General features: G+C 37.9%; 3 protein-coding genes across 6 annotated transcripts; 2 read left to right on the top strand and 1 right to left on the bottom strand.

The window, feature by feature from the left end:
* The first annotated feature begins 528 nt into the window (after positions 1-528).
* On the top strand, positions 529-11,338 carry rnf121 (ring finger protein 121). Its single transcript, XM_004076475.5, has 9 exons — positions 529-686; positions 3,974-4,011; positions 4,419-4,560; positions 4,735-4,889; positions 5,081-5,188; positions 7,936-8,056; positions 8,149-8,282; positions 8,821-8,922; positions 10,322-11,338. The coding sequence occupies exons 1-9, from the start codon at positions 609-611 to the stop codon at positions 10,440-10,442; spliced, it is 999 nt and encodes a 332-aa protein (XP_004076523.1). The 5' UTR covers positions 529-608; the 3' UTR covers positions 10,443-11,338.
* Positions 11,339-11,422: 84 nt separating this feature from the next.
* LOC144983812 (interleukin-1 receptor accessory protein-like) lies at positions 11,423-12,690 on the top strand. Its single transcript, XM_078931241.1, has 5 exons — positions 11,423-11,571; positions 11,641-11,685; positions 11,771-11,833; positions 11,928-12,057; positions 12,157-12,690. Exons 1-5 carry the CDS (start codon positions 11,547-11,549, stop codon positions 12,329-12,331), a joined length of 438 nt encoding a protein of 145 aa, XP_078787367.1. The 5' UTR covers positions 11,423-11,546; the 3' UTR covers positions 12,332-12,690.
* Positions 12,691-12,967: 277 nt separating this feature from the next.
* Positions 12,968-22,279, bottom strand: nlrc3l1 (NLR family, CARD domain containing 3-like 1). 4 transcript variants are annotated; one of them, XM_020708938.3, is made up of 8 exons: positions 22,166-22,263; positions 20,025-20,097; positions 19,243-19,477; positions 18,450-18,548; positions 18,258-18,335; positions 18,049-18,154; positions 15,590-15,818; positions 12,968-15,497 (listed from the first exon to the last, which is right to left on the bottom strand). In XM_020708938.3, the coding sequence occupies exons 3-8, from the start codon at positions 19,386-19,388 to the stop codon at positions 13,924-13,926; spliced, it is 2,232 nt and encodes a 743-aa protein (XP_020564597.1). In that variant the 5' UTR covers positions 19,389-19,477; positions 20,025-20,097; positions 22,166-22,263; the 3' UTR covers positions 12,968-13,923. The 4 variants fall into 4 exon arrangements, with proteins under 4 accessions (XP_020564597.1, XP_078787365.1, XP_004076574.1 ...); XM_078931239.1 differs by having other exon boundaries at positions 21,955-22,172; XM_004076526.5 differs by lacking the exon at positions 20,025-20,097 and having other exon boundaries at positions 22,166-22,279.
* Between the last annotated feature and the right edge of the window lie 1,076 nt (positions 22,280-23,355).

The raw sequence follows: 23,355 nt of genomic DNA, 5'->3' as shown, positions 1-23,355 counted from the left end.
TTAACCAATCACAGTCAGGATGGGGGTCCTTCTACAACTTCCGGTTTGCTTTTGTGAGGTAAATTCTGGCGGGATTGTAAACAATAAACACAGCAATTACTAGACCTAAATATGACAATACCACTTCAAAAGCCGCATTAGAATGTCACTTATCACTTAAAAAGCATTGTTACGATAAAAAATGAACCAGTGAGTATGCAGGAATTACACATTCATGCTATTTAAAAGAATAACAATAGTTTAAAGTAAAGTATTTGTTTATTATTTAAAAAATTAATCAAACTAGTATAGATAATTTGAAAAAATGTTAAACTCAAACAAACAAGAACATTTTTGCAAAATAAATAAATGAATAAAAATTCCGGAGTGATATCCCTAATTCCTTCGTCATTAACCTAGCAATAGTGAAACAACCCAGACATTTAAAGTGTATTCTTTCCATTTGACACCTGCCTGTAGGAGTGACAGCGCACTGAACAAGAAACCGTGCTAAACAGTATTTCCCTCGTTTACATTACTTTGGCGATTTATTTTGAAACCGGAAGTGAACCTCTCCAACTTTTCCACTTATGCCCATGGCCCCGGAAAGATAAGTGAGCACTCCGAAGATGGCCGGGGTGTTTGAGGTGGAGGTTGACGGTGTAGAGCACGACCATGGACTGGAGCACCACAACGACGCAAATCAGGTTATTTTTATGAACAACGTTGAGTGTGACGGATAGAAAAAGGAAGGCGTGATTTAGCTGTCAACCGAGGTGCTGCTAGCACGATTTAGCCATTTAAAGTAGCTAGCCACCGGTTAACTTAGCATACGTGTGTCCAGATAAAGTATATTTTAGCTAAATGAAAACGGCTAACTTGGCGTTTCAAGGAAAAAGCAGAATTTATTTTGTTAGATGATCTAATTATTCCAGTAGCAGTCATTTCTCATTTAATTGTGATTTTAAAATGAGAAAGCAATAAAAAAAATCTTGTGTTGTTTCTGCGCCTGTGCTGTGGGTTGGTTGCCACGTTGATAAATGGGTAATGTTTTCCTGTCAGTTTAAGACGATGTGGCTGAGGAGCTCAAAGGTTCAGCAAGAGGGAAGTCAGACTGAAGAAACGAAAACAGTCTCCAGTTGAATTTGAAAGTCTTATTCTCTTTAGTTTACCCGAGATCTTCAGCGTAACAGATCATGCTGCATTGGAGTTGTACATTAATTATGTCTGTGGAGTGTAATGTTTGCACGCTGAACGTGCAAACCTGTTCAGCAGCCTGTTTAGATTCCCTATGATGAGCTTCAGAAAGTTCAACTGTTTGTGTAGATGCTCTGGATTACCTTTAATCTGTTTGTCACTCATATTGCTGTGTCAAAATAAAATATGGAAAAGGTCACCTTCCAAACAGACTACAACATAACAATCTAAAAAGAGTCCCTTTAATTAGGAGTTTAAGTATTAATTTGAACAATAATTCGATTTATAGCATAATTTGTGGTTGCTGATAGGATTTATAGTCAATATTGGTGCTTTTTAACGATCCGATTAACTAAATCGATTCAGGACAACTTTAGCCAAATATTCAGCTAGTGTGACTCAGAGATAAACACCTGGGTACTGAACAGTGCAGGTGACGTTTTCCAGATTCCTTGTATTTCTTTCAAAATAATCAAATGTAAATTAAATATGTGTACAAACAAACAAAGTAAACAAAAATTAATGTCAAATCCATTCACGTTTTAGTTTCATATAGTTCAGCCCACTGTTGTTTTTCCACATCAAAATATTCCTAACAGAACATTATTAGAACATTCCGTGTGGTATGACCATACCATACAGTGTGGTATGACCATACCTTATAGGGTGGTATGGTATTCCACACGCTTTAGCTAAGCGTGTGGAAACGCTTTGCTAAATTCAGTGTTTCTGCACATTGGACTCTAATGAAGCTTGATCATGTTTTGCTGACATCACATGTGTGTTGTCCGCTGTGATGCATTTGGCTGTTTTTACGTTACAGTAAAATAAACCGGCCATGCCTCAATGCAAATCCAATATTGATTGGATCTGTATATTTCATTATGAAACAATTTTATAATGGTCTAGTTCGTTTTGATTAACAAATTGCCTCAGACAAACGGATCTGGTTGGTTCGTAGGACTATAAAACGATCCATCGATTAATCGTTAAAGCCCTACCTTTAAGACATTTAAATAAGAAGTGTATCATTTTGAGTATGTCTTAAGGGATCACAGATGGGTAGATTACTCATTACTGTAGTGCAGGGGTCGGGAACCTTTTTGGCCAAGAGAGCCATAAATGCCACATATTTTGAAATGTAATTTCGAAAGAGCCATACAATAATGTAGTGTCCCTTCCCCACACTGAGGCACGGAGACTTAACCTCTTTTAAAGTTCTTTATTCTGGTTACTGCAGACCGCAACAAACGCCGTTCAATTAATTCAGCAACTCCTGAATCTCTCCCGCCGACACGAGAGCGCTTCTCCCAACTTTATATTCCCCTGCTCCCGCTGCAGCCCTCCCATTTCCTTATTCGGCCTATAGCTGAACCCCATTGGTCCAAACTACCTAACAACAGGCTGAGCGACAGAACTGAGAGCCAATCAGATCTCTGCTTGACGCGTTCAATGAACTCCAGAACTTTTAACGCGACCCAACAGCCATCCAACTCAGTCCGCGACAATTTGTTTAAAACTAAATACACAAATGAATGTGTGCATTTGATTTAATTTCAACATTTTTAAAGTACAATAAGTCTGTGGATTCTTTTTAATAACATTGTTATTCTGTTGCTAATAAATGATGAGTATTTCTCGTGGTAGTTTTGCTGATGGTCTAGTCTGGTTGATACGTGGTGAGTTTCTGCTTCGTTCAGGCGTTGAGACTTTAAACGTGATCGTAGGTCTGAATGTTCTGTAGATGTGAGACATTCTTATCACATGCAGACGCGGAGCCAAACACACACTCACACGCTGCAGTGAGTGACGGGAAGCGGGTTTTACGTTTTTACAATCCCTGCGCGATTCACCTGCTGCCTGTCCCCACAACACCTCAGCCCCCCCCTCTGCTTTCTTCCTCACACATCCCGTCCCCGCATCTGCGCGCTCTTTCTCAGAGACGGGAGCGCGTAGTTTTAGGCACGTCAATTCACAGGTTTCCAGCTGGTACAAACTCTGTGAAATAATAGATAATAGTAACTGATAGCGCTGGCGCAGATTTCTCTCTCCAAGCACCGCTACTACTGCGCGCCTCTTGCATCGCATCGCGCCCGAGAAGGACTGGTCTAATGAAAAAAAAAAAAAACTATAATTAAAGATTTGTCTGCGAGCCACATGTGACCATCAAAAGAGCCATATATGGCTCGCGAGCCATAGGTTCCCGACCCCTGCTGTAGTGGTTCAAGCAGTAAACACAAGCTTTTTGAAGTTCACTATTGAGCTTACACTTCAATGTATTATCATTAACAAAAAGAAAAACTGTTTATTTCTGATGAAGTTGTTTTTGGAATTGCAACCATGATTTAGTAGTTGATCAAATTAAATGGTGAGGTTGAGCATAATATTTTACTGTCAAAAAATTGCTAAACTGATAAATGTTCACATGAAAAGAAGTTTGTGCTGGCAATAAATAAAATTTTTATGTTTTCAGAAGTTCAGCAGTATATTGAGTAGTTGTCCTCTTTGTTTTTAAAGTTCCTATTTTTGTATATATAGGTTCATATAGTTTTCCTGATGTGCAACTGTTCATTAAAGCAGGAAGAGTTGAACAAACTTATCGAGTATAAGGCTGCAAAACACTGTATAAACAATGGAATTGATTTTATTTTTTTAATTACTAATTTGATTTTACTGAGTACAAAAACTATTTGTATATACTTGTTTTTTCCTCCAATTTTTTATTTAATTAATACTTTATTAAGCAAGTATAATTGCCGGAGAATAATCCTCATAACTTTCTTTTAATTCCCTTTAGTTCGATGTGTCCAAGCTTTCACCAGAGGAGAAATGGAGGTAAGTGTTTGTGCCACTGTAGAGTACATTGGTGATAGAATTTTTTAAAATTCTTCAATAAAGTGTCATTTTATCTTAAAACATAGCTAATACATGTTTAGTCTTTGAAATGATGATTTAGCAAAAGATAATGCAACAACATCTACATTTTAATTTTCCTCACGTGTTTTGCTCTGTAGAAGGGAAAATCAAGAGTAGTAAAGCTGATCATAAAAACAGTATGTCTGTGTGAGAAAAGTGACCTCTCTCCAAATGCTTTAGTTCCTGGAAAAGATTCTTTTGATCAAAACACAGCAGTAGTGTTTAAAACTTGATCCTGGAAATTCAAGGACAGTCCTTTGCTGCTTTGGGATAAATAGACATAAAAGGCTCTAACCTTAATCAAATCTGAACATGTCTTTCCACAGGATGGAGCATGCAAAAATGCATGCTAAACACAAAGGCCATGAGGCCATGCATGCAGAGATGGTGCTGATCCTCATCGTCACCCTGGTTGTTGCACAGCTCGTCCTCGTTCAGTGGAAACAGAGACATCCAAAGTCATACAACGTGAGCCGCACAAAACATTGCTTCCTTGATAATCCAGAATTAATGCTGCAGCCCTTTTAAAAAAAAATGCTTGAACTGTTATTATTAAAAACTTGCTTTCGTTGTGAGAATTTTGTTTTCTGGAACTCTTGACATTCATGTGTTTTCTGACCTGCACGCTCTGCTGTCTTCTAGCTGGTGACTCTGTTCCAGATGTGGGTAGTCCCTCTCTACTTTACTACCAAACTTCACTGGTGGAGGTTCCTGACCACCTGGTTTGTCTTCTCTGTCATCACAGCATACATATCCTTCCGGGCCACTCGCAAGCCCCTGGCCTGCACTACACCCAGGTGAGGCCACGCCTCTCTACACCTGTCTGACACACATTTCTCATAACTTTAATGCCTACTGATACGGTCCTTTGTGCAACTAATCAGTCCTTGACAACTTTATTTCAGCTGGATTTTTCCATTACTGTATGAATAACAAGTGTATTGTTCAGCTTTAGATCAAATAATCAAACCATTTCTGTGTCTTTTAGGTTGGTGTACAAGTGGTTCCTCCTTCTGTACAAGATCAGCTATGCCATCGGCATTGCTGGCTATAGCATCGTCATGTTTACACTTTTTGGTATTAACCTTATATTCAGGTATGTACAACATTTCTTCTGTCATTTTGTTACATGATCTGCCTCAGTAATTGTTTGTTGATTCTCCAGACAAATGTTGTGATGCCAGGGAAAAATCTGTGAGATTATAGGACTGTAGAAGGCAAACTTTTTTACTTTTGTTCCACAAAGGGTTGTACAATTTGACAAAAGTGCCAGACCATTTTGAAGTACTCAGAAAAAAAAGCAAATGATAGAAATGCTGCGTTTATGTGATGTTGGAATGATTGGAAAAATGACTGTCCAAGTCAGAAAACACAAAAACGTCTGAAAAACAGCAAATATTCCCTCAGCACACACCTGCAGATGAACTTTCTGCTCCTAAACAAAGGTCACTTTCTTTTGTAGTGGACCAGACACCAGAATTACAGAGAAAAGAAAACATTAATAAGAGTGATCAACATAATTTATTCCAGTTTGGCACGCTAGAATAAATAGTTTAACTGGATGCATATGGCCCCCCCGAACCGTAATTTGACGACCCCTGATATAGAATTTGCGTTATTTGCTGCCTCTATTGTGTCTGTTGCCTTTAATATTTGATGACTAATGCATTTCTGTGACTGTGCTGTCCTGTTCTTGATGGAAGCTTGATGTGAGCTCCACCAACACATCATAGTATCATAGTAGTGCACATGTGTGAACTTGGGTTCAATTCAATAGACTTTAACTGTACTGCATCCCGAGTTCAAAAAGAGCAAAGCAAGAAAAAATAGAGTAGAGAACATATTTAAATGATCATTATATTAAAATTACATAAATAGTTTTAAATGCTATTTTGTGAAGAGACTTAAAATTGTTAAAAATATTTAGCTATGTTCTTATTGTTAAAATGCAAGTGAATATGACCCCATTGCTAAAATGGGTGATCTCTAAATAGAACCGTATAAATAACATGCTACCTGTTTTCCATCACGTTTGTTGCACCTGGCTGCCTGCAGATGTTGCTGTGGCGGCTTTTTACAGTTAAACTCAGTAACCACACACCCGTCACACAAACATCACTTTCTTTTGCCGTCTCCCTTTCGATTCCCATCTCTGATTTGCTGCTCCTATTACCTGTTAAAAGAATGGGACCAATTGGAACTTTGCTAACCAGCTAGAATTCCTCCTTGTTAGCACATTAGCTCTGCGGCTCCGCTTCGTCATTCTCAGGCTACACTCACACAAACAGGTATACTTTGAACTGGGCGAGGTTCAGCTGCCTGTTTGAGTTCGGGTTGTGCTGCATTTTTTTCTGAGTATTTTGTGGTGGAGGTTGAGAATTCGTGTATTTTACAAAGCAGCAGTGGAGTTATTATTAGGTGTCTGACCTTGTGACCGACTTTTGCTGCTTTTTGAAATATTAGATTGATCTTCTCATCATGTCTATGTCTGTCAACCTGACAATTCACAGCATTTACTGAAGCTCATTCATCCACAAAAATGAACCGGTTTGCTCTCCGTGCAAAAGACAGACACTTATTTGTACTTTTAAAGGAGAAAAAATGTTTTTTACATTTTTACTTTTATTTTGCCACCCAATACAGGCAATTAACATCTTAAGAGCTCAAACGTTCCCCAAACTCATTTATTTCAAAATGAATTCCAGCCAAATAACAATAAAATTAGAATAAAGTTCAGATTTAAATAAAACTTTATTGATCCTTTGCAGGAAAATATAACTCTCCAACAGCTTACAACAGTAAGAACTAAATAAAATAGTTAATAAAAATGTACAATTAAAACAGAAATTTTTTCTTTACTCAAATGTGGCTTTTTATTTATCCTTCCTCGTCAAAAGAAAAAAGAGAAACAATTTTTTTGGGTTTAAAAGTGGGAAATTCACGACAACAGAGCTTCTCATCAGTTTCACATCCTCTGTTTTCTCACGGCAGGTTTTTCTGATATTAGTGACATGCCATTATTACAATACAATTTGTTGTGTCTACTGTATGTAAATGGTGCAGTCATGCTGCTAGCCATTTATCCCCTTTCTAATATTGTGCTTCTAAAAGACAAAAGAAACCAACATGATTTTTAACATAAAGAGAGGTTGATTTAGTAGCTTTTAGACTAAACCCAGGGTCTGCAACCTGAAGCTCTTCAGCCACACCATGTACTATCTCTGGCTGAAGAGACATAAAATACCAGTAATCTTTTAAAGTACAGCTTACTTAATTAGCAATGATTTAATTTATATTAGTTAGCTGATCTTTTGAGATTGCTCAGTTCATTTAAAGCACTTTTTGTCCAATGCTGCACAACAATGCTGTCCAGAGGGGGGTGCTAAATATATATATATATATATTTGCATGTTCTTTATATACCTTTTCTACTGAATCGTAAACCAATGAATACATGTTTATGTTCAGGTTTCTTGGTGGTGCATTAGCTGCGCTGGGATGATCCTGCGTGGCACAGGAAGTCTTTTATTTTGAAGCTTTGTAAAAGGAAAAAAATTTGTTTTGACAAAATGCTAGTTTTGATTTATATTCCTTTTTTATTTGTGCCAAAAAATAAATACAATTCATAGTTATTATGAAAGTAACAATGCAATGAATGCAAAGTAGTATCAAACTTTCCTAAAGAGTAAAATAAGATTCATCAGCTCCTACTAGGTTTTGATCAGCAAGAAACAGGCCCATATGACTCCTTTACTGTTAAAGGAGTCCATTTTTTGTTTGTCAGAAATAACAGACACCCATCAGAGCTTAGAATGAGACCACACCCTCTGATGTTTCCTTTAGGATAAAACCAGAGGATGCAATGGACTTTGGGGTTTCGTTACTGTTCTACGGGCTGTACTATGGTGTTCTTGGAAGGGACTTTGCAGAGATGTGTGCAGACTTCATGGCTTCAACTGTTGGGGTAGGACAAACCACCTTTACATATGAATTCGTTGATCTTTATTTTCTATAACATTGAAACCTTTACATTGACTCAAATTTCTTTTGTCTCAGTATTACAGTGCATCGGGGATGCCAACCAAGCACCTCTCTGACAACATCTGCGCTGTGTGTGGTCAGCCGATACTGGTGGATGTCAGTGAGGAAGGGATTATTGAGAACACGTACAGATTATCCTGCAACCATGTGTATCCTTCCTGACACCAAGACAAAAGCAAAAATACCATGTGAGGTTACATTTCTGTAAAAGATAATTGTAATTAGGAACTGACAAACATTAATTAACTCAAAGAGGAATTGGTAGTTGACCTGACCTTTCTGTTTATAATCTAAAACCACACAACTTCCCCTCCATGATGATGGTTTACTTTTTATAGCTCAGTGGATGTCACCATCACTAATTTTTGTTTTCCAATCCTGAATTTTTTTTAATGTTATACTTTTGTGTTTTCTTTAATTTTTGGTTACATTTTTTTTATTTTACAGCAAAGCCATTACTCAATCTTCTGGAAAATAGTCTGGGAAAATATTAAAAATGAACAAAAAATATTTTCATTTTCTCCCTTCAGTGAATATATTAAGACTATTCCGGTTCCAATCTTCATTGTCATTACAAATGATCTGCTTGGTGCTTTATTAAATTAAACTGCTATTGTTGCATTAAGCTGCTTATTTTTCACTGTACTTTTAGTCTGATGTCACTCAGAGCCTTAACTCCATGCCCAGTTTCCATGAGTTCTGCATACGAGGGTGGTGCATCGTGGGAAAGAAGCAGATGTGTCCGTACTGCAAAGAGAAGGTGGACCTTAAGCGGATGTTTAGTAACCCGTATCCTTGGATGCTTTGTTATTTTTTAACTTTTCTTTGTTTTTTAAACGCGATTATCCTGATTAAAAAATTACCGGTAATCGTACTTTACTGAAGACTTGGCCTATTATGACTTGATGTTAAAAATAATTACAATCCCCTTTTAATTACAAGTTTTACAGTCAGATTAATATAGTTTCAGATCAGTGTTGCTAAGCACAGCAGCAAACCTGCACTTTATGTGGACATGCGGCTGCTGAACTGAATTATTTGTGCGTGGTCAGTAAGGAGCCAGTGCACGTACCTGACTAATGACTGGAGTGCTGTGTACGACAGCATCCCTCATATGTCATAAGTGTCACAATACACTTACCACACACACACACGACAATGGTATGTTCCATGTTCACGACGTCAAAGACACATCTGTGCTCCCTTTAAGGGAAAGTTCCTCCTACGGCCTTCCCAAAACCCACAGCACTCATACGGGTGCCTGTGACTGAGGCACAACTTGTATGTTTAGGCAACACTAGATAAGTAAACCTCTGTAATTAAAAGGGCTTGTTTTTTTCCCAAAACTTATAGAAACACAGCTGACAAAGATGGACTGAAATCCAGCCAGAAAATGTGTTTGCTTGAGAATCATTGATTGTTTAAGAGAACTGGACCAAGTGAGTGAGACATCGCCCACAGAAAATAACTTTTTTTCCAGCTCCAACCCAATGAAGAAAATTCAGTCGCTGTTTTTCCATTGTCCGACTCATTTTAAGGCAATGTTTCTATGGCAACCACTCTTGCCAATCAGGAGCAAGTTTGATGGGAATTCTACACTCTTACCACCTGAAAGCAGGGAATCTGCCAAACCTCTAGAATATGGGACATGGGGACCATTGGGTACCACATACTTCTATTGAGGCATCTAAATGGCCAGTTTATAGCTTGAATAACTTGCAATAAAGAAAAAATATCATGGAAAAAGATCAGGATTATCAAGAATGTGTTGAAGAAAATGTAGTAGATCAAGAATGGCTACTGTGACAAACCTGACTGAATAATAAGTGTTTTTCTATAGAAGTCGATGAGATTTTGGCTTCTTGGAACCAGTGGGTACTTCCTGTTTGGAATGTAAGGGGTGGGGCCACTCAGTCCAGTTCTCAAATACAGTAATTGCTATAGGATTTTTTTTTTTTTTACAGTAAAGTAATTTGACATTTTGGGGATTTTACATACGTAAACAACTTTATAAGTTCCTGTTCCTTTTTGTGGTTTAGAAAAATTTGTTGACACAACTTTTAGTAAACACCTTTTAATTGTATGTAAATTGCATCTATTTACGAAAGCGGTGGAGGAATTTGTTAGCAAAACTTTAATTTAGGTTGTTGTTGTAATAATTTAAAACTTCCTTAACTAGTTTCTTTAGCTGGGAAAGGCCACATGTGATGTATGGACAGCTTTTAGACTGGCTTCGATACTTGGTGGCCTGGCAACCTGTGATCATTGGGTTTGTCCAGGGAATCAACTACGTGCTGGGTCTGGAGTGACCGGTGATGGACCGGCACAGACCGACGCCTCACTGAGAAGATATGCACTGGCTCAAAAGACTGTGGGCCTACATGGAACTGAAAACCACCAATGAAAGTGTCTATACTGTTTTGTAAATATTTATAGGCACATCTGTATCTACAGTTATTTGAATTTTATTCATAACTCGTCAAGTCCGTCTTAATTTTTCCGGGGTTTGCATCAGTGTCACATCCCAGTGATTGGTTTGGAGTAAAGCAGTTTTGAAAACTATTAGAAAGGTGCTGTTTTTTTTCTAATGTATGAGTTTTCCTCATATCGGATACATCCCACGATTGGGTTCCAGAGTAAAAGTGTTGCCTCTGTATCCACAAATATCATCTGGAATCAGTTTGTACTTTCTTCCTTTTTATGTAATTACTCACTTTTGAGCTTTGGTGAGATATTTGGGGTCTGAGTGACTTGTTTTGTCATCACACAAATGCCATTGTCTCTCCGGAAAAGACCAAATTCTTCCGCCCAGAGTACAAATCCTTGTGGACTCTACTTTTGGTCAAATATTTCATGTTACTGGATTCTTTACTGAAAAATCTGATAAAACCTAATCTAGTGTTTCCTTTACTGTAGTGGAATTCCAGCACAACTTTAAAAACAATAAAATATAAGGAATAATTAAGATGTGCAGTTAAAAAAAATATTAAACTGTCATAAAAGGTATAAGTACATTAAATCTACCAGGTCTTCCTCTCATTCACTTTTGTTGACGCTCAATTTCTAAAGTTGCTTTGGAGTAAAAGTGTAAGCTGTAGTTCATGTGGTTTTTTTTGTTTTTTAATCCATTCAAACCCATCTGGAACATGTGATGATTTTGTTCTGTTGTGGTCGGTTAATAAACGTCACATGGTTTTGATCATAAGGAAGTGTTCCAGTCATTTCGAGCTGAACTCCAGGAATACTGCTGACTCAAGGGAATTCAAGAAATAATTTAGAATCCATTATAAAACAGTTTTGGTGACCTACAAGGAACATCCCTAGAGGAAATCTCCATGAAGGGGAAGTAAACAGACTATATAAGTGGTAGTAATCCACAAAAAGCTACACTGTCTTCTGCAAGTGGAATCAAAATGAAGCTGTCATTTACCACCAAAGGTAATCAAATACAATGATGGTAGTGTACTGGTTGATGTTATACTTTTGGTGATCGTCTTGTTTCTGCAGCTGCTGCAGGTTGCCTGTGTCTGCTGCTTGCAAATGGATTTCTAGGTAAATATATTTTGTTGGAAATCTATTAATCTTTGATCAAACTACTTTGTTTTTTTTTGCTGTGTGGCTTACATAAATTCTCCAGTTTCAGAGGATGAATCTCTGATCATCATTGGGCCTGAGCATGGCCAAATAGAAGCGTATCCAGGTAACGGACAGATTTCTTTACCTGCATTAACAGCAAAACCCATTAAGAAGAAAGAACCTGTAAATATGAAACTTTTTTCCCCTTCCCTTTTCAGACGAGCCTCTGGTTCTCCATTGTGATGTTTTTACAAAAACCAACATGGATGAGACTCTTATCTACTGGCTTGTCAATGGCTCTTTCCCTGAGGACACACTCAGCCATGACAGGATCGTTGAATCTAATGAGTAAGTGTTGCAGCTTCACTGATCTGAATCACTTTTACTTTTTACTTGCTCAACTATCTGCCAAAAAAAAAAACTCCCATGATGATGATTTTGCTTTAGGTCAAGTTCAGAGAATGGCTTCATCTTACACAAGAGTTTGCTGTTGAAGAACGTCACACCTGAAGATCTCAAGTCCACTTTTAGCTGTGTTGTAACCAGTGCAGAGGAGATGGTGCAAAAGTCCATGACGATCAAATCTCATAGATGTAGTGGGAATGAGAGAAAAAGAAACTAAATATTAAAAGCGGCTTTTAATGCGTGTAGAAGCAAAATAGTGATGTAAAAATAAAAACTGAGTTATAGGAGAGTTAATGTAAGATAAGTGCGCTACAAAATGTGTTTTTATACTTGCATGCTTTTCATTGTTTATAAAAAAATAAATTACAAACTACTTTTTAAAATCATTTATAATTTAGCTATTAAATAAAATTGTGTAAAAATACAGAAAACTTTCTCATGACTATCAAGACTTTTATACATTAATTTACCTTATTTAAAAGCAGCTTTGATATGAAGGCTTAACTCTTTTTGATGTCAAGCTTTATGGACGGTAGAAAACAATATTTCAAAATTAAACTTGTCTTTTTAAAGTGACATGTTTGTGTTCTGATTGACCCTATCACAATAAAACATGCATTTGTTTCACATTCATGAGATGCTGATTTTGCACGATTCAATCCAAAATCATATTTTTTCTAAAACAAGGAACATTTTCTAATCTGGGTGTGTGAATAATCTGAAATAGTGGTATACTGGTGAGAAAGAAAGCATTATTTTCATGGTGCTTCAATGTTTTTCATTTACATGACTTCTTTTCACTAAAAATGACTTTATACACACTTAGTTTGATTTCAATGAATGAAAGAAACAATTCTTAGTCAAATATGTTTATAAAATTCATCTTTTTCAAACTGAGATTTATTCACCTTCACGCTTTAGTGTACATATACACATGATGTAACTGCATAAAGTAAGAAAGCAAAAAATAGCAAACATTGAAATTGAGGTTCAGGTTTACAGGTTCGTTCCTTACATCCCATTTCTTGCTTTAAACTAATTAAGCATGCAAGTCATCTGGAAGAAAACAAAACTTTAGTATCTGCTCTGGCATTTTCTGTTGTAGTCAATATTTCCAGTAAACCTGTAACGTTAGTATTCTAGCAATAACATCTTCCACCCCAGGACACCTGTGCTTTAAAATGAGCATGCGTCTGTTTTTACCAAACTGGCAGCCCTTTGACTCTCTGGACGATGCATTCATCATCAATTCTAAGATCCCAGGTTCAGTAAAGTGACTGGATTTTATTTTTGAGGGCTTAGTGCTGTTAACATTTTGTTTGTGTGCATGTGAAGACTGCAAAATCTGAAGGACTACATTAAGTAATTGCACATGTAAACGTTGTTGCCACATAGCAGCTAAAAAGTCCTTATGCTGAGCTCTTAAAGAGCCCGTAGACGGAGAAGATGCAAACAAACTGAACATTACTTTAGTCTGATTTCTGTGGACTTAGTTTTGATTGGAGTCAATTTAAGTGAACTGATTTTTATGGTCAAGTTATATTAAGGTAAAAGTTTCCTGCATTCTATTCTTCGTTTAAAGAAAATAAATCTCAAGCACACAGTAAATAAAATAAAAATTCCATAAAGACAACCTACAGTACCTTAAAAGTATATTGCTGAAATCTCGTCGTAAACCAGGTTTTGATGGGGACACTTTCATTTTTGCATCAGCCCTAAACATCTTCAGTAAGGATTTGTTTTAAGTTCAGTCTTTACTTCTCAATGTCAGGGGAGTTGTTTTGGTTTTCCAAATCAGATTTATCGATACTAAATTGACACACCCATTTCCTCCAAGCATTGTTTGAAGTTGTTGATTCTGTTAGGATGCCGATTCTCTTTGATCTTTTTCCTGATGAAATCCGCTGTACTTTGGATGTGGTTTTCAGACCTGCAGAAGCTTTGGAGAAGATCTTGGTTTGCTTTAAGCTCCATTCCACACAGGAAACGCAGAAACATGTCAAACCTGCCGTCCTCAAACTCCAGGCTTTTCTCCACGGCCCACACGAACAGATCCGCCTTTTGCTGCTTAAGGAAGCCCTTAATCTTTCCGTGAAAAGATTTAGACTCAAAAATGTCTTTATCGTGTTGATGAGACAGATATGCATAAAGAGCTGCGAGGTACTCCTGCACGGTTGGGTGGAGAAAGCTGAAGGCTTGCTCATTTAACAACACAGCTGGCGTCACCGTGTATTCTATGACCAGGCCACTGTAGGTCACCGATTCGATATTAAAGATCTTCTCACTTGAAAAGTAAGGTTTGACTCTCTTAAAGGAAAATTCCTCTAACATGTTCCATGCCACCTTTCCATGTGTCATGAGAAACTCCCTCTCCTGTTCCGGACTGCGGTCCGGTGCTCTAGATTTCCGGCGCTCGCGGATGAGACTTAGGAGCAGTTTTGTGTACATGTAGGTGATGCTTCTGCGCAGCTCTGCCTGGGTTCCCCTCTCCCTGAATACGTGCTGGCACTCATCGGCCACTAAAGAACAAAACAAGGGCAGGTGACACATGGCGTACAGGGTTTTGGAAGACTTGACATACTCGATAACACGCTCAGCCCGAGTGGCGTCTTTAAACCTCTTCCTGAAGAACTCGTCCCTGTGGTCGCCAGTGAACCCCAGCATTTCTATCTTGTGATGATGGCAATCCCAAGGTGTGGTAGAAGTCATCATTGGCCTCGTCGTCACCAAAGCAACGCCGCCTTCTAACACCTTACCTCGGAGAACGTTGACCACAATGCCGTGCAAACTGACCTTGTGGGTGCTGCTAAACACGAGCTCGGTGCTGTTGAAGTTGAATGCCTTACACCCCTCATGCTCATCTAAGCCATCGAAGAGGAAAAGCGTTTTGCAGTCCGTGCAACCCAAGTCCTTCTCAGTGATCCTTTGTGTTGGAGGGTAGAGAGTGTGCAGTACTTCCAGGAAAGACATTCTAGAGCCCTCAAACTGCTTCAGTTCTGTGAAAGCTATGGGAATCAGAAGGTTCAAACTAGTGTCTGACTGGTCTTCAACCCAATCATGGATTAGCTTCTTGATGGCCATGGATTTTCCAGAACCTGCCGCTCCATGGAGCATAATTACATTTGATCTGATTTCATACAGCTTGCCAGGGTTCAACAGGTCTTTAAGAGAAATGGGAGTGCCTGGTTCATCATTGGTGTTCAGCTTCGGAATGGTAAGAACCTCGTGTTCGATGTTCGGACCGTTGTGGCTGTTGGATGATATGTAAAGATCTGTGAAGACATCGCTAAAAGATGGCTTCTCGCCATCATCGGATGTCCCGTCTTTAAAGAGATCAGAGTATTTTTCCTTCAGAAACTTCTTTAACTCGTAGCGGACTTCATCTGAAAGATTAAGAAAAAAAATTTTTATGAATGATGTCGATTTGCTGCTCTTCGTTAAAAGTCAGGAAATACAGCAGGGCAGCTCTACTCACTTCTTGTACATCTAGCCTGGAGATACTGGACCAACTTGTTCCTCTCAATTTTTATAAGAATGGCTTTAACAATCCGCAGAGACTTTTCAAGGCTGAAGGACTCAAGCAGCTTGTCCACAACGCTCACCACATCCATGTCCATGTTGAACTTTTGTGGGAAGTGAAGCCACAGTTCCCTCTTGAAAAAATATTCCAAGTCTGACAGCTTCCTAAGGGTGTCAGATATAGCCTGAATCCAAAAAGAAAACAAACAAGATGGGTTTAATTTCACCGTCTAGTGTTTGTAATCCTACAGGATGATCAGTCCTGGATTATAGGTGATGGGTCAGGCGAGGATCACCTCTTTATAAAGTCTGAGTTTTGGGCTCAGGAATACCAATTACCCCAAAGGTAAAAGAATTTCTAAATGGTTTATGAATTCATCAACCATGAAAAAAGGATTTAGAACAGCTTTCTCTTTCCAGAAGTGAATGTTTCTGTGGGTGCAATACTCTAAGGATAAAAAAGAAGCAGAAAACTCCACGTCATGCTACAGGCCTCACTGACGACAATGATACAAACCACAGGTACTGCAAGGCAAAAGTAAAGAACAGTTCTGATTTAGATTTTTGGGTGAACACTGAGGTAACATCTTCTTTTCAAAGATTCCACCATAATGGAATAAATCAACTCTGCATATTCTAATTCCCAACATTCAGAGAACCTGTTAAGGCCCACTCAGACTCACATTTTTTTTTGCTTCTGTTATTATAAATAAACTACAATTCAAAAGCATAGAGTGTAAAAAAACAGTGTCAGGATGCAGTGGTGAGGGATTTGGCCTCATTTGGCGCGAGCCGGAGGTAAGGCATTTTCAATGGGTGACATCACACCTCGATTTGTCCATCGTTTTTACAGTCTATGTTCAAAGGCCAAAGTCAAGAATCAACAGACTTTTGACCCGCCCGATCTGGCCCCCCGGTGAGGAAGCTTTCCTGTTTAATGAGAACTATTTAAAGCTGACAAAGCTCATCGGCTAAAAGCCAAAAAAAAAAGTTTTAATTACAAATTGCAAAAGGAACATCTACTAAATACTAAAGTAACTAGTCCCATTGTTCGATTATGTTTGTGGTAAATAATTTGTAAATTAAAGGTATTAATTCACTTGATGCATGTCTGCGTATACTCCCAACTGTAAAGGCACGGCAGGGGAAGTGTAATAATTTGGGTTTGGTTTGGATTTACTAAGGATCTGTTTATGCAGCAAGATTTTTCTCACTGTAGCAAATAAATATACATTTGATAATGAAGAAAATAAACAAAAAAGAAATTGATACAGTCAGTACCATAAATAGTTGGACAGAGACACATTCTTTCTAATTTTGTTTCTGTACATTCCCACAGTGACTTTTAAATAAAACAACTCAGATGCCATTGAAGTGCAGACTTTCAGCTTTTATTCCATGGATTGAACAAAAAGATTGCATAAAAATGTAAAACCTGGTAAAAGGTTGATTTTGGTTTCATCTGTCCAAAGAATGTTTTTCCAGAACTTTTTTAGATGCTTTTTAGCCAAGTCCAATCTAGCCTTCCTATTCTTGAGGCTTATGAGTGACTTGCATCTTGCAGTGTACCCTCTGTATCTACTTTCATGCAGTCTTCTTTTGATGGTAGACTTGGATATTGATACGCCCACCTCTTGGAGAGTGTTGTTCACTTGGTTGGCTGTTGTGAACGGGTTCCTCTTCACCATGGAAATGATTCTGCCATCATCCACCACTGTTGTCTTCCGTGGACGTCTAGGTCTTTTTGCGTTGCTGAGTTCACCAGTGCTTTCTTTCTTTCTCAGGATGTACCACACTGTTGATTTTGCAACTCCTAATATTGTAGCAATTTCTGGCATGGTTTTTTTTCTGTTTTCTCAGCTTAATGATGGCTCCTTTCAACTGCATGGAGAGCTCCTTTGACCACATGTTGTCTGTTCACAGCAAAATCTTCAAAATACAAGCAGGAGTCCTCTAATCAACTCCAGGCCTTTTATCTGCTTCACTCATAATGACATAACAAGGGCATTGCCCACACAATAGCATGGAAGTCAATTGTCCAATTACTTATGAGCCCATGAAATGAAGGGATTGTGTTTAAAAAATGCTATTTGTAAAAGCTGAAAGTCTGCACTTCAATGGCATCTGAGTTTATTTAAAATTCACTGTGGTAATGTACAGAAACAAAATCAGAAAAAAAGGGGTCTCTGTCCAAATATTTATGGTCCCGACTGTAGGTACTTTGTGAAGGAGGAAGGGGTTCAAAACAGCTCTGCTTCATGTTGTTGCTGCAAAAGCTTGATCTCCAAGTCACTGGATTACAGAGGTATTTAAAAACATACTTCTCTACTTTACCCCAAAACACAGGCCCATAAAAGGACCCACATTTTGGCCAAAACAGTCAATAAAATGTCCAAACATTGAGCTTACACTCACCGTGAAAGTGAAAGCCACTGTTAAAGACGGATGCTTGAACTCGTTCTCGTCCAGGGTTAACTCATTTGTTTTAGGGCTCTCTGAGGAGTCATCTGAACTTCTAGACCTGGTGAGACCACGATGAAGACTTTATAAAACAGCAGCTCAAGACTCAAGAAAAAGATTACCGCTAAAGATCTAAGGTCAGAGTGCATGAGTATAATTCTTACTTGCTTGTTTTCTTCTCACAGTCATCGCTGTCATAAGAGTAGCAGCTGGAGAACGAACCGGTTCTGTCCAGCTTCACCCTAAAACAAGAGATGAGGAACTGTCAACACCAGTATAACCAATAAAGAAACTTCCAATTTTACATTTTATGCACAAACATCAATAACATTCTTGAATGCTGCTCTTGGTTTTACCCTGTAATGGATTCACTGTCTCCATCCACATCAGATTCCCCTTGACTAGACATCGATGTGTAGCTCTGAGCTGGAGCCAACGCCTGGTCCACATGATACCTGGACAGAAAGAGATGGAATTACTTTTAGTGTCCATGCTCTTTTCATAGAACAAGACAGACAAAAGGTTCACTTTCAGCTCACTCAGATCAGATTTGTTTCAAATCTCTTTTAGCAACCTAATCTCAGAATTTTCTAATACATTTCTGCAACTATTTATAATTATTTGGTGGCTTAAGTATTTTCTAGTAAACATGGAATAAATGAACTGTTCGATTAGACTGAAGCTTCAATAAAACCACATTTTTAAACCTGTTTGTTGGGGTTTCTGGGTTTGAAGGAGGCTTCACAGTATCTGAGCAGGTGACCCAGGTAAGAGTCTTGTTCTTAAACGGTGAGGTCACCGAGCCACCACAAGTGTCTAGTTGCTCCAACAGTGGTAATACATTTCACAAAAGCTTAAATTAGATCATTTGCGAGAGCTTTGTCCACTTTTCCTGTTGACGATTTTTGATCTCTCTCTTTTTTTTTTATTCTAAACAATTCTTAAATTATAGCAGTCTTCTAAGCCATTTATGGAAATAAACTTGACAAAGGTCCTGGCTGAAATTCCACCCATATTGGTCTCCTTTTTAAGCTTACATCTTTTCATTTTTTTCAAAAAAACAGAAAAAAAAACGATTATACTGCATTTCATAAAAAATGTCTAGCTAGAAACATTTTTTGTGCTATAAAGTGAAACTTGACTCCGTACCAAACCAGGGTGTCCATAGGGGTCTCTCCCAGATCGGGAGATGGTCGATGAGAGTCGTGAATTTCTTCATCCTCGTCGAACTCCCCCGGGTCTCTGGAAGACACTGCGTCCCCAGGGGAGGAATCTGTAGCAGTTTCTTCATCCATTTGGACGGAAAGAGCTTCTTGAGGGATAAGTATCAGAGGTGAAGAAGTTCTTGTTGCCTCAAGGTGGCAGAAAGGTCACCTCTCTGAACCTGCAATGTAACAAAAGAAAAGAGTTTACACAGCAGCTGAGATTTGGCTAGAAACATGTCTACTTCTGAGAAACAAATGTAAAAGAAATAGTTACATTCTGTTATTCACTAATGGTCAAATGTTTTTGACCAAATATCCAGGTTCTTAGTTCTACTTAAAATTGAAAAAATTTACAAAAATCACTTGTTAAAGAACAGAAGTACTGAAAAAAGGTAGATTTACTTAAAACTCTGTTTTCTGTGAAAGCATGAAAATGATACTTTAACACATTGTGGTGCCATACCCTGAAAAGCTTTATTCCAATACTATATAATACAAATAAAAGTGATGTGCCATTTCAAAAATGACAAGAAAATTATCAATGGAAGTGAAGCATGCCATCATAAAATTGAAAATTAAGTCTTTGCTACAGGAAAATAGCAAAAAAGTCAAGGTGCAGGTTTTATTTTTGAGTAAAACAATGATCAGAAAATGTGGTGAAACTGACAGGAAGAGAGAGTTCTGACAGACCCAAAGTTACAGCTAAATCAGATAAGAAGACTGTACCAGAGAGTTAACATCTGATGACAGACCGCTTTCAGGACAAGAGTTCAACCCTGCAGCTTGAAGTCTTTGCAGTCTGCAAAGCAGACAGAACAAGATGTAGCAAATATGATAGAATGAGACAAAAAGACTGACCTGGGTCAGGACCCATGCGTACTAGACTAAAGACTGAATGAGGTGTTATGGATCCAATTTTTAAATCTTTAGCTCATCATCCAGAAAAACCCTGTACACCACTAAAAACGTAAAAGGATTGGCTCCATAGTGCGTGACACTAAATGACAAACATGGAGGAGGAAGAATGATGGTATGGGGCTGTTTAGCCTTATTCAGGGTTAGTGATTTTAACACGGTGAAGGAAACCTTGAAGAAACAGAGCTACTGTGACATTCTGCAGTTCCTCTCTGGTGTGGCTCGAGTTGGTCAGAGGTTCATCTCACAACAAGATAATGATCTAAACAATAATTAAAGCTCAGCTAAAACTACATAAAATTAAAAGAACAGAAAGTCAGCCCAAAAACACGAAGGGCGGCAGTGGCGAAGTCGTAGGGCGGTGTGCCGCTGATTTGATTCCTGCCTTTCACGCCCATGTGTTGAAGTGTCCTTGGGCAAGACACTGAACCCCACCTTGCCTCTGGTGGAAGGTTGGCGCCAGTGTTTGGCAGCGGAGCCGCCACCAGTGTGTGAATGTGTGAACGGGACTGTAAAGCTTTGGGCCTTCGAGCAAGCCAGAGGGGGCGCTATACAAGTATACGCCTTTTACCATTAATTGTTCAGCAAATGAAATGGACAGTGGAAAGGCAAACTACAAATAACACATTTATGGGAACTTCTGGAGGAGAACTTTCTAAAAGACAAATGTCAACTGCATTTAGCTCCTGTTTCTGTAGAGTCCATTTGGACGCATTAAAGGCATAGAGTAAATTTTGGTCTAAAAACCAATTCCAAGAGTTCTTTTCGTAACTCCGCCCACTCATTTCAGAAGGCATCAAAACATTAAATATTGAATACTTTTCAATAAAAAAAGGACATTTTGGATTGTATTTAAAAAAAACGTTTGACAAGTTCAAAACGAGTGTTTCCCTTACCAACATAATAACTGTAAACATAATATTTAAACAAGTTCCACTTAATCAACATTTAGCCATGATTGTTTATCAGAAACAAGTAAAAACAAAAAGTTAAGTTTGCATGATATAATCTACCCTATTTTATTAAAAATACCATTATTTCACACGATATACTCTTTAAAAAAATAAAATTGCTTAATTAATTTCACATAACAGCCACATTTCTATTTAAATAAATAACAACCTAAACTTTTAAAAGGCTTTGATGCTTTTCAATAAAATAAAATAAAAATGGTTTTCTATGGGGGATTTCTAAACTTGAGCAATTTTTTGAAGAACAAGTCAAAATTGTGAAATAATGCCAACTATCAACTGAGACAAAAAAGAAAAAAGAATAGTTGCTCGGCCACTAGGAAGTGGGATTGCAGTCAGTCTTCCGGGTTAAAAAGGCCTGCGTTCCACCTGGAGGACACGTTTCCCACACAGTGCGGGAATACAGGAATATACCACTTTCTCTGATCCACAACTACGACTGCTATAACACGTCTGCTTTGTTTGTATTAAGGCACAAAAACGATTAAACTTTGTACGTTTGAACTTTAAAAAAAATTGGGGCAAATCCTCTTGGAGGATCGTTACGTAGTAAACATAACTGGAGATAAAGTTAAACAGCATAAACTTTAGCTAGAATCCAACAACAAAACAAGACAAAAAAACCCGTTTTATAATATTTCCAAAGAAAGATTTCTAATAAAATAAAACTATCCTGAATATCTAACCAAGACAATGAAATACAAAGAATTGTTTCGTTTGCTCCTATTTATGCTGCAATCCAGCAAGAAAACCACCGGAATTTTCTTCACCTTTTGAATAAATCAGTCTAGGTCAGGCGGTACACCTGGACTGGGCGGTACTTAACTAGCTTTGTAGCGCTTTCATGCGAAACCACTCACACTTTAAAGTTCAAATACGTTTTTCCTGAACGAATATTGGTTTGTTACATGTTAAAGTATAAACTATCTGAAACTGTGTTATGTTATTTTTAATAAAAGGGAAAGAAAAGAGGATTCTCACCGCTGCCATCACGGGTATTCTAAAGTGAAAATGTTTCTTCTTCGTCGTTGAGGTCTATGCCGGCTGTGAAACTTGACCGCCCCCTGCAGGCTCAAGGTGGAACTTTCCCCCAAAGTGCGTGTGTAGAAATACTTGCCAAATTATTATTTTTAAAACAGCAATTGTAAAAATTTGCAACTTCAAGCTATATAAGCAAAGGAAAACATACTCAGGACTAGAGCTGTGGTAAAAAAAAAATATATACATAAAAGCAGAAAGGATTTAGTGTTTGTCTGCAGTCGGCCAAGGGTCATTCCTGAATTGGAGGACATGTGAGCTTCAAAATTCATGAAAATTAAACCTGCACTTTTCTGATTTCCTGCTACATGTTCATCAATAATTTGTAATAAACTACCAAAGGCTTTATTATTTGAGATTGCAGATCACATGTGAAGATTTTATTACATTGATGTTTACAGAACTTGATGCAACGCTGTTACTAATTTTTGCAGGTTACAGGGTTGCAAATCTATTAGCTTTCCCATCAAGAGTAAAAGCTACTGTTGAAGTTACTGATGAACAAGAGGACACATTTACTTATGTGAATACATAGAAATTATTATTCTGATTATATACATAACAAGGTTGCATGGGGTAGAGCTGGACATCAAAACAAGAAGTAAGGAGATTCATTTGATCTACCCATTCTTTTGGGAAACTGCTTGATGATGCCAAGTCCACCGTATCATTGATTCTTTGCTATATTCTTCCTCTACCATTCTACCATGCTCCATGGTTTAGTTTCTCTGGGAGAATGAGGAATGTATATTCTGCATATACAACCTGTTTTATTATTATTATGTTGTTTTCTTCATTCTCCTTGCACCAATGTGGGACAGTTCGCAATTTCGTTGTACTGTTGTACAAGTGTGACTGTACAATGACAATAAAGCTTTATCTTATCTTAAAAAGGTTATGGTAACAGGGTTGCGTGCCTGTTGTTGGACACAAGTTTGAACGATAATTAAAAAAAAAAAATTGTTTATAAAAACAAATGTTCCCACAATTACAAGAGACACAATTGAAACAAAAATTACGAAATAAAAAAATGTTATGTTTCATTTTAACAGTTTAATTTATGATGGCTGCATGGTGGTGCGGTGGTTAGTGCTCTTGCCTCACAGCAAGAAGGCCCCTGGTTCAAGTCCCAG

The sequence above is a fragment of the Oryzias latipes genome, chromosome 14, assembly GCF_053564925.1.
Source record: "Oryzias latipes strain Hd-rR chromosome 14, Olatipes_Hd-rR_3.1".
Classification (NCBI taxonomy): domain Eukaryota; kingdom Metazoa; phylum Chordata; class Actinopteri; order Beloniformes; family Adrianichthyidae; genus Oryzias; species Oryzias latipes.
The sequence above is the reverse complement of the archived record's forward strand: the minus strand, read 5'-3'. Positions and strand labels throughout refer to the sequence as shown.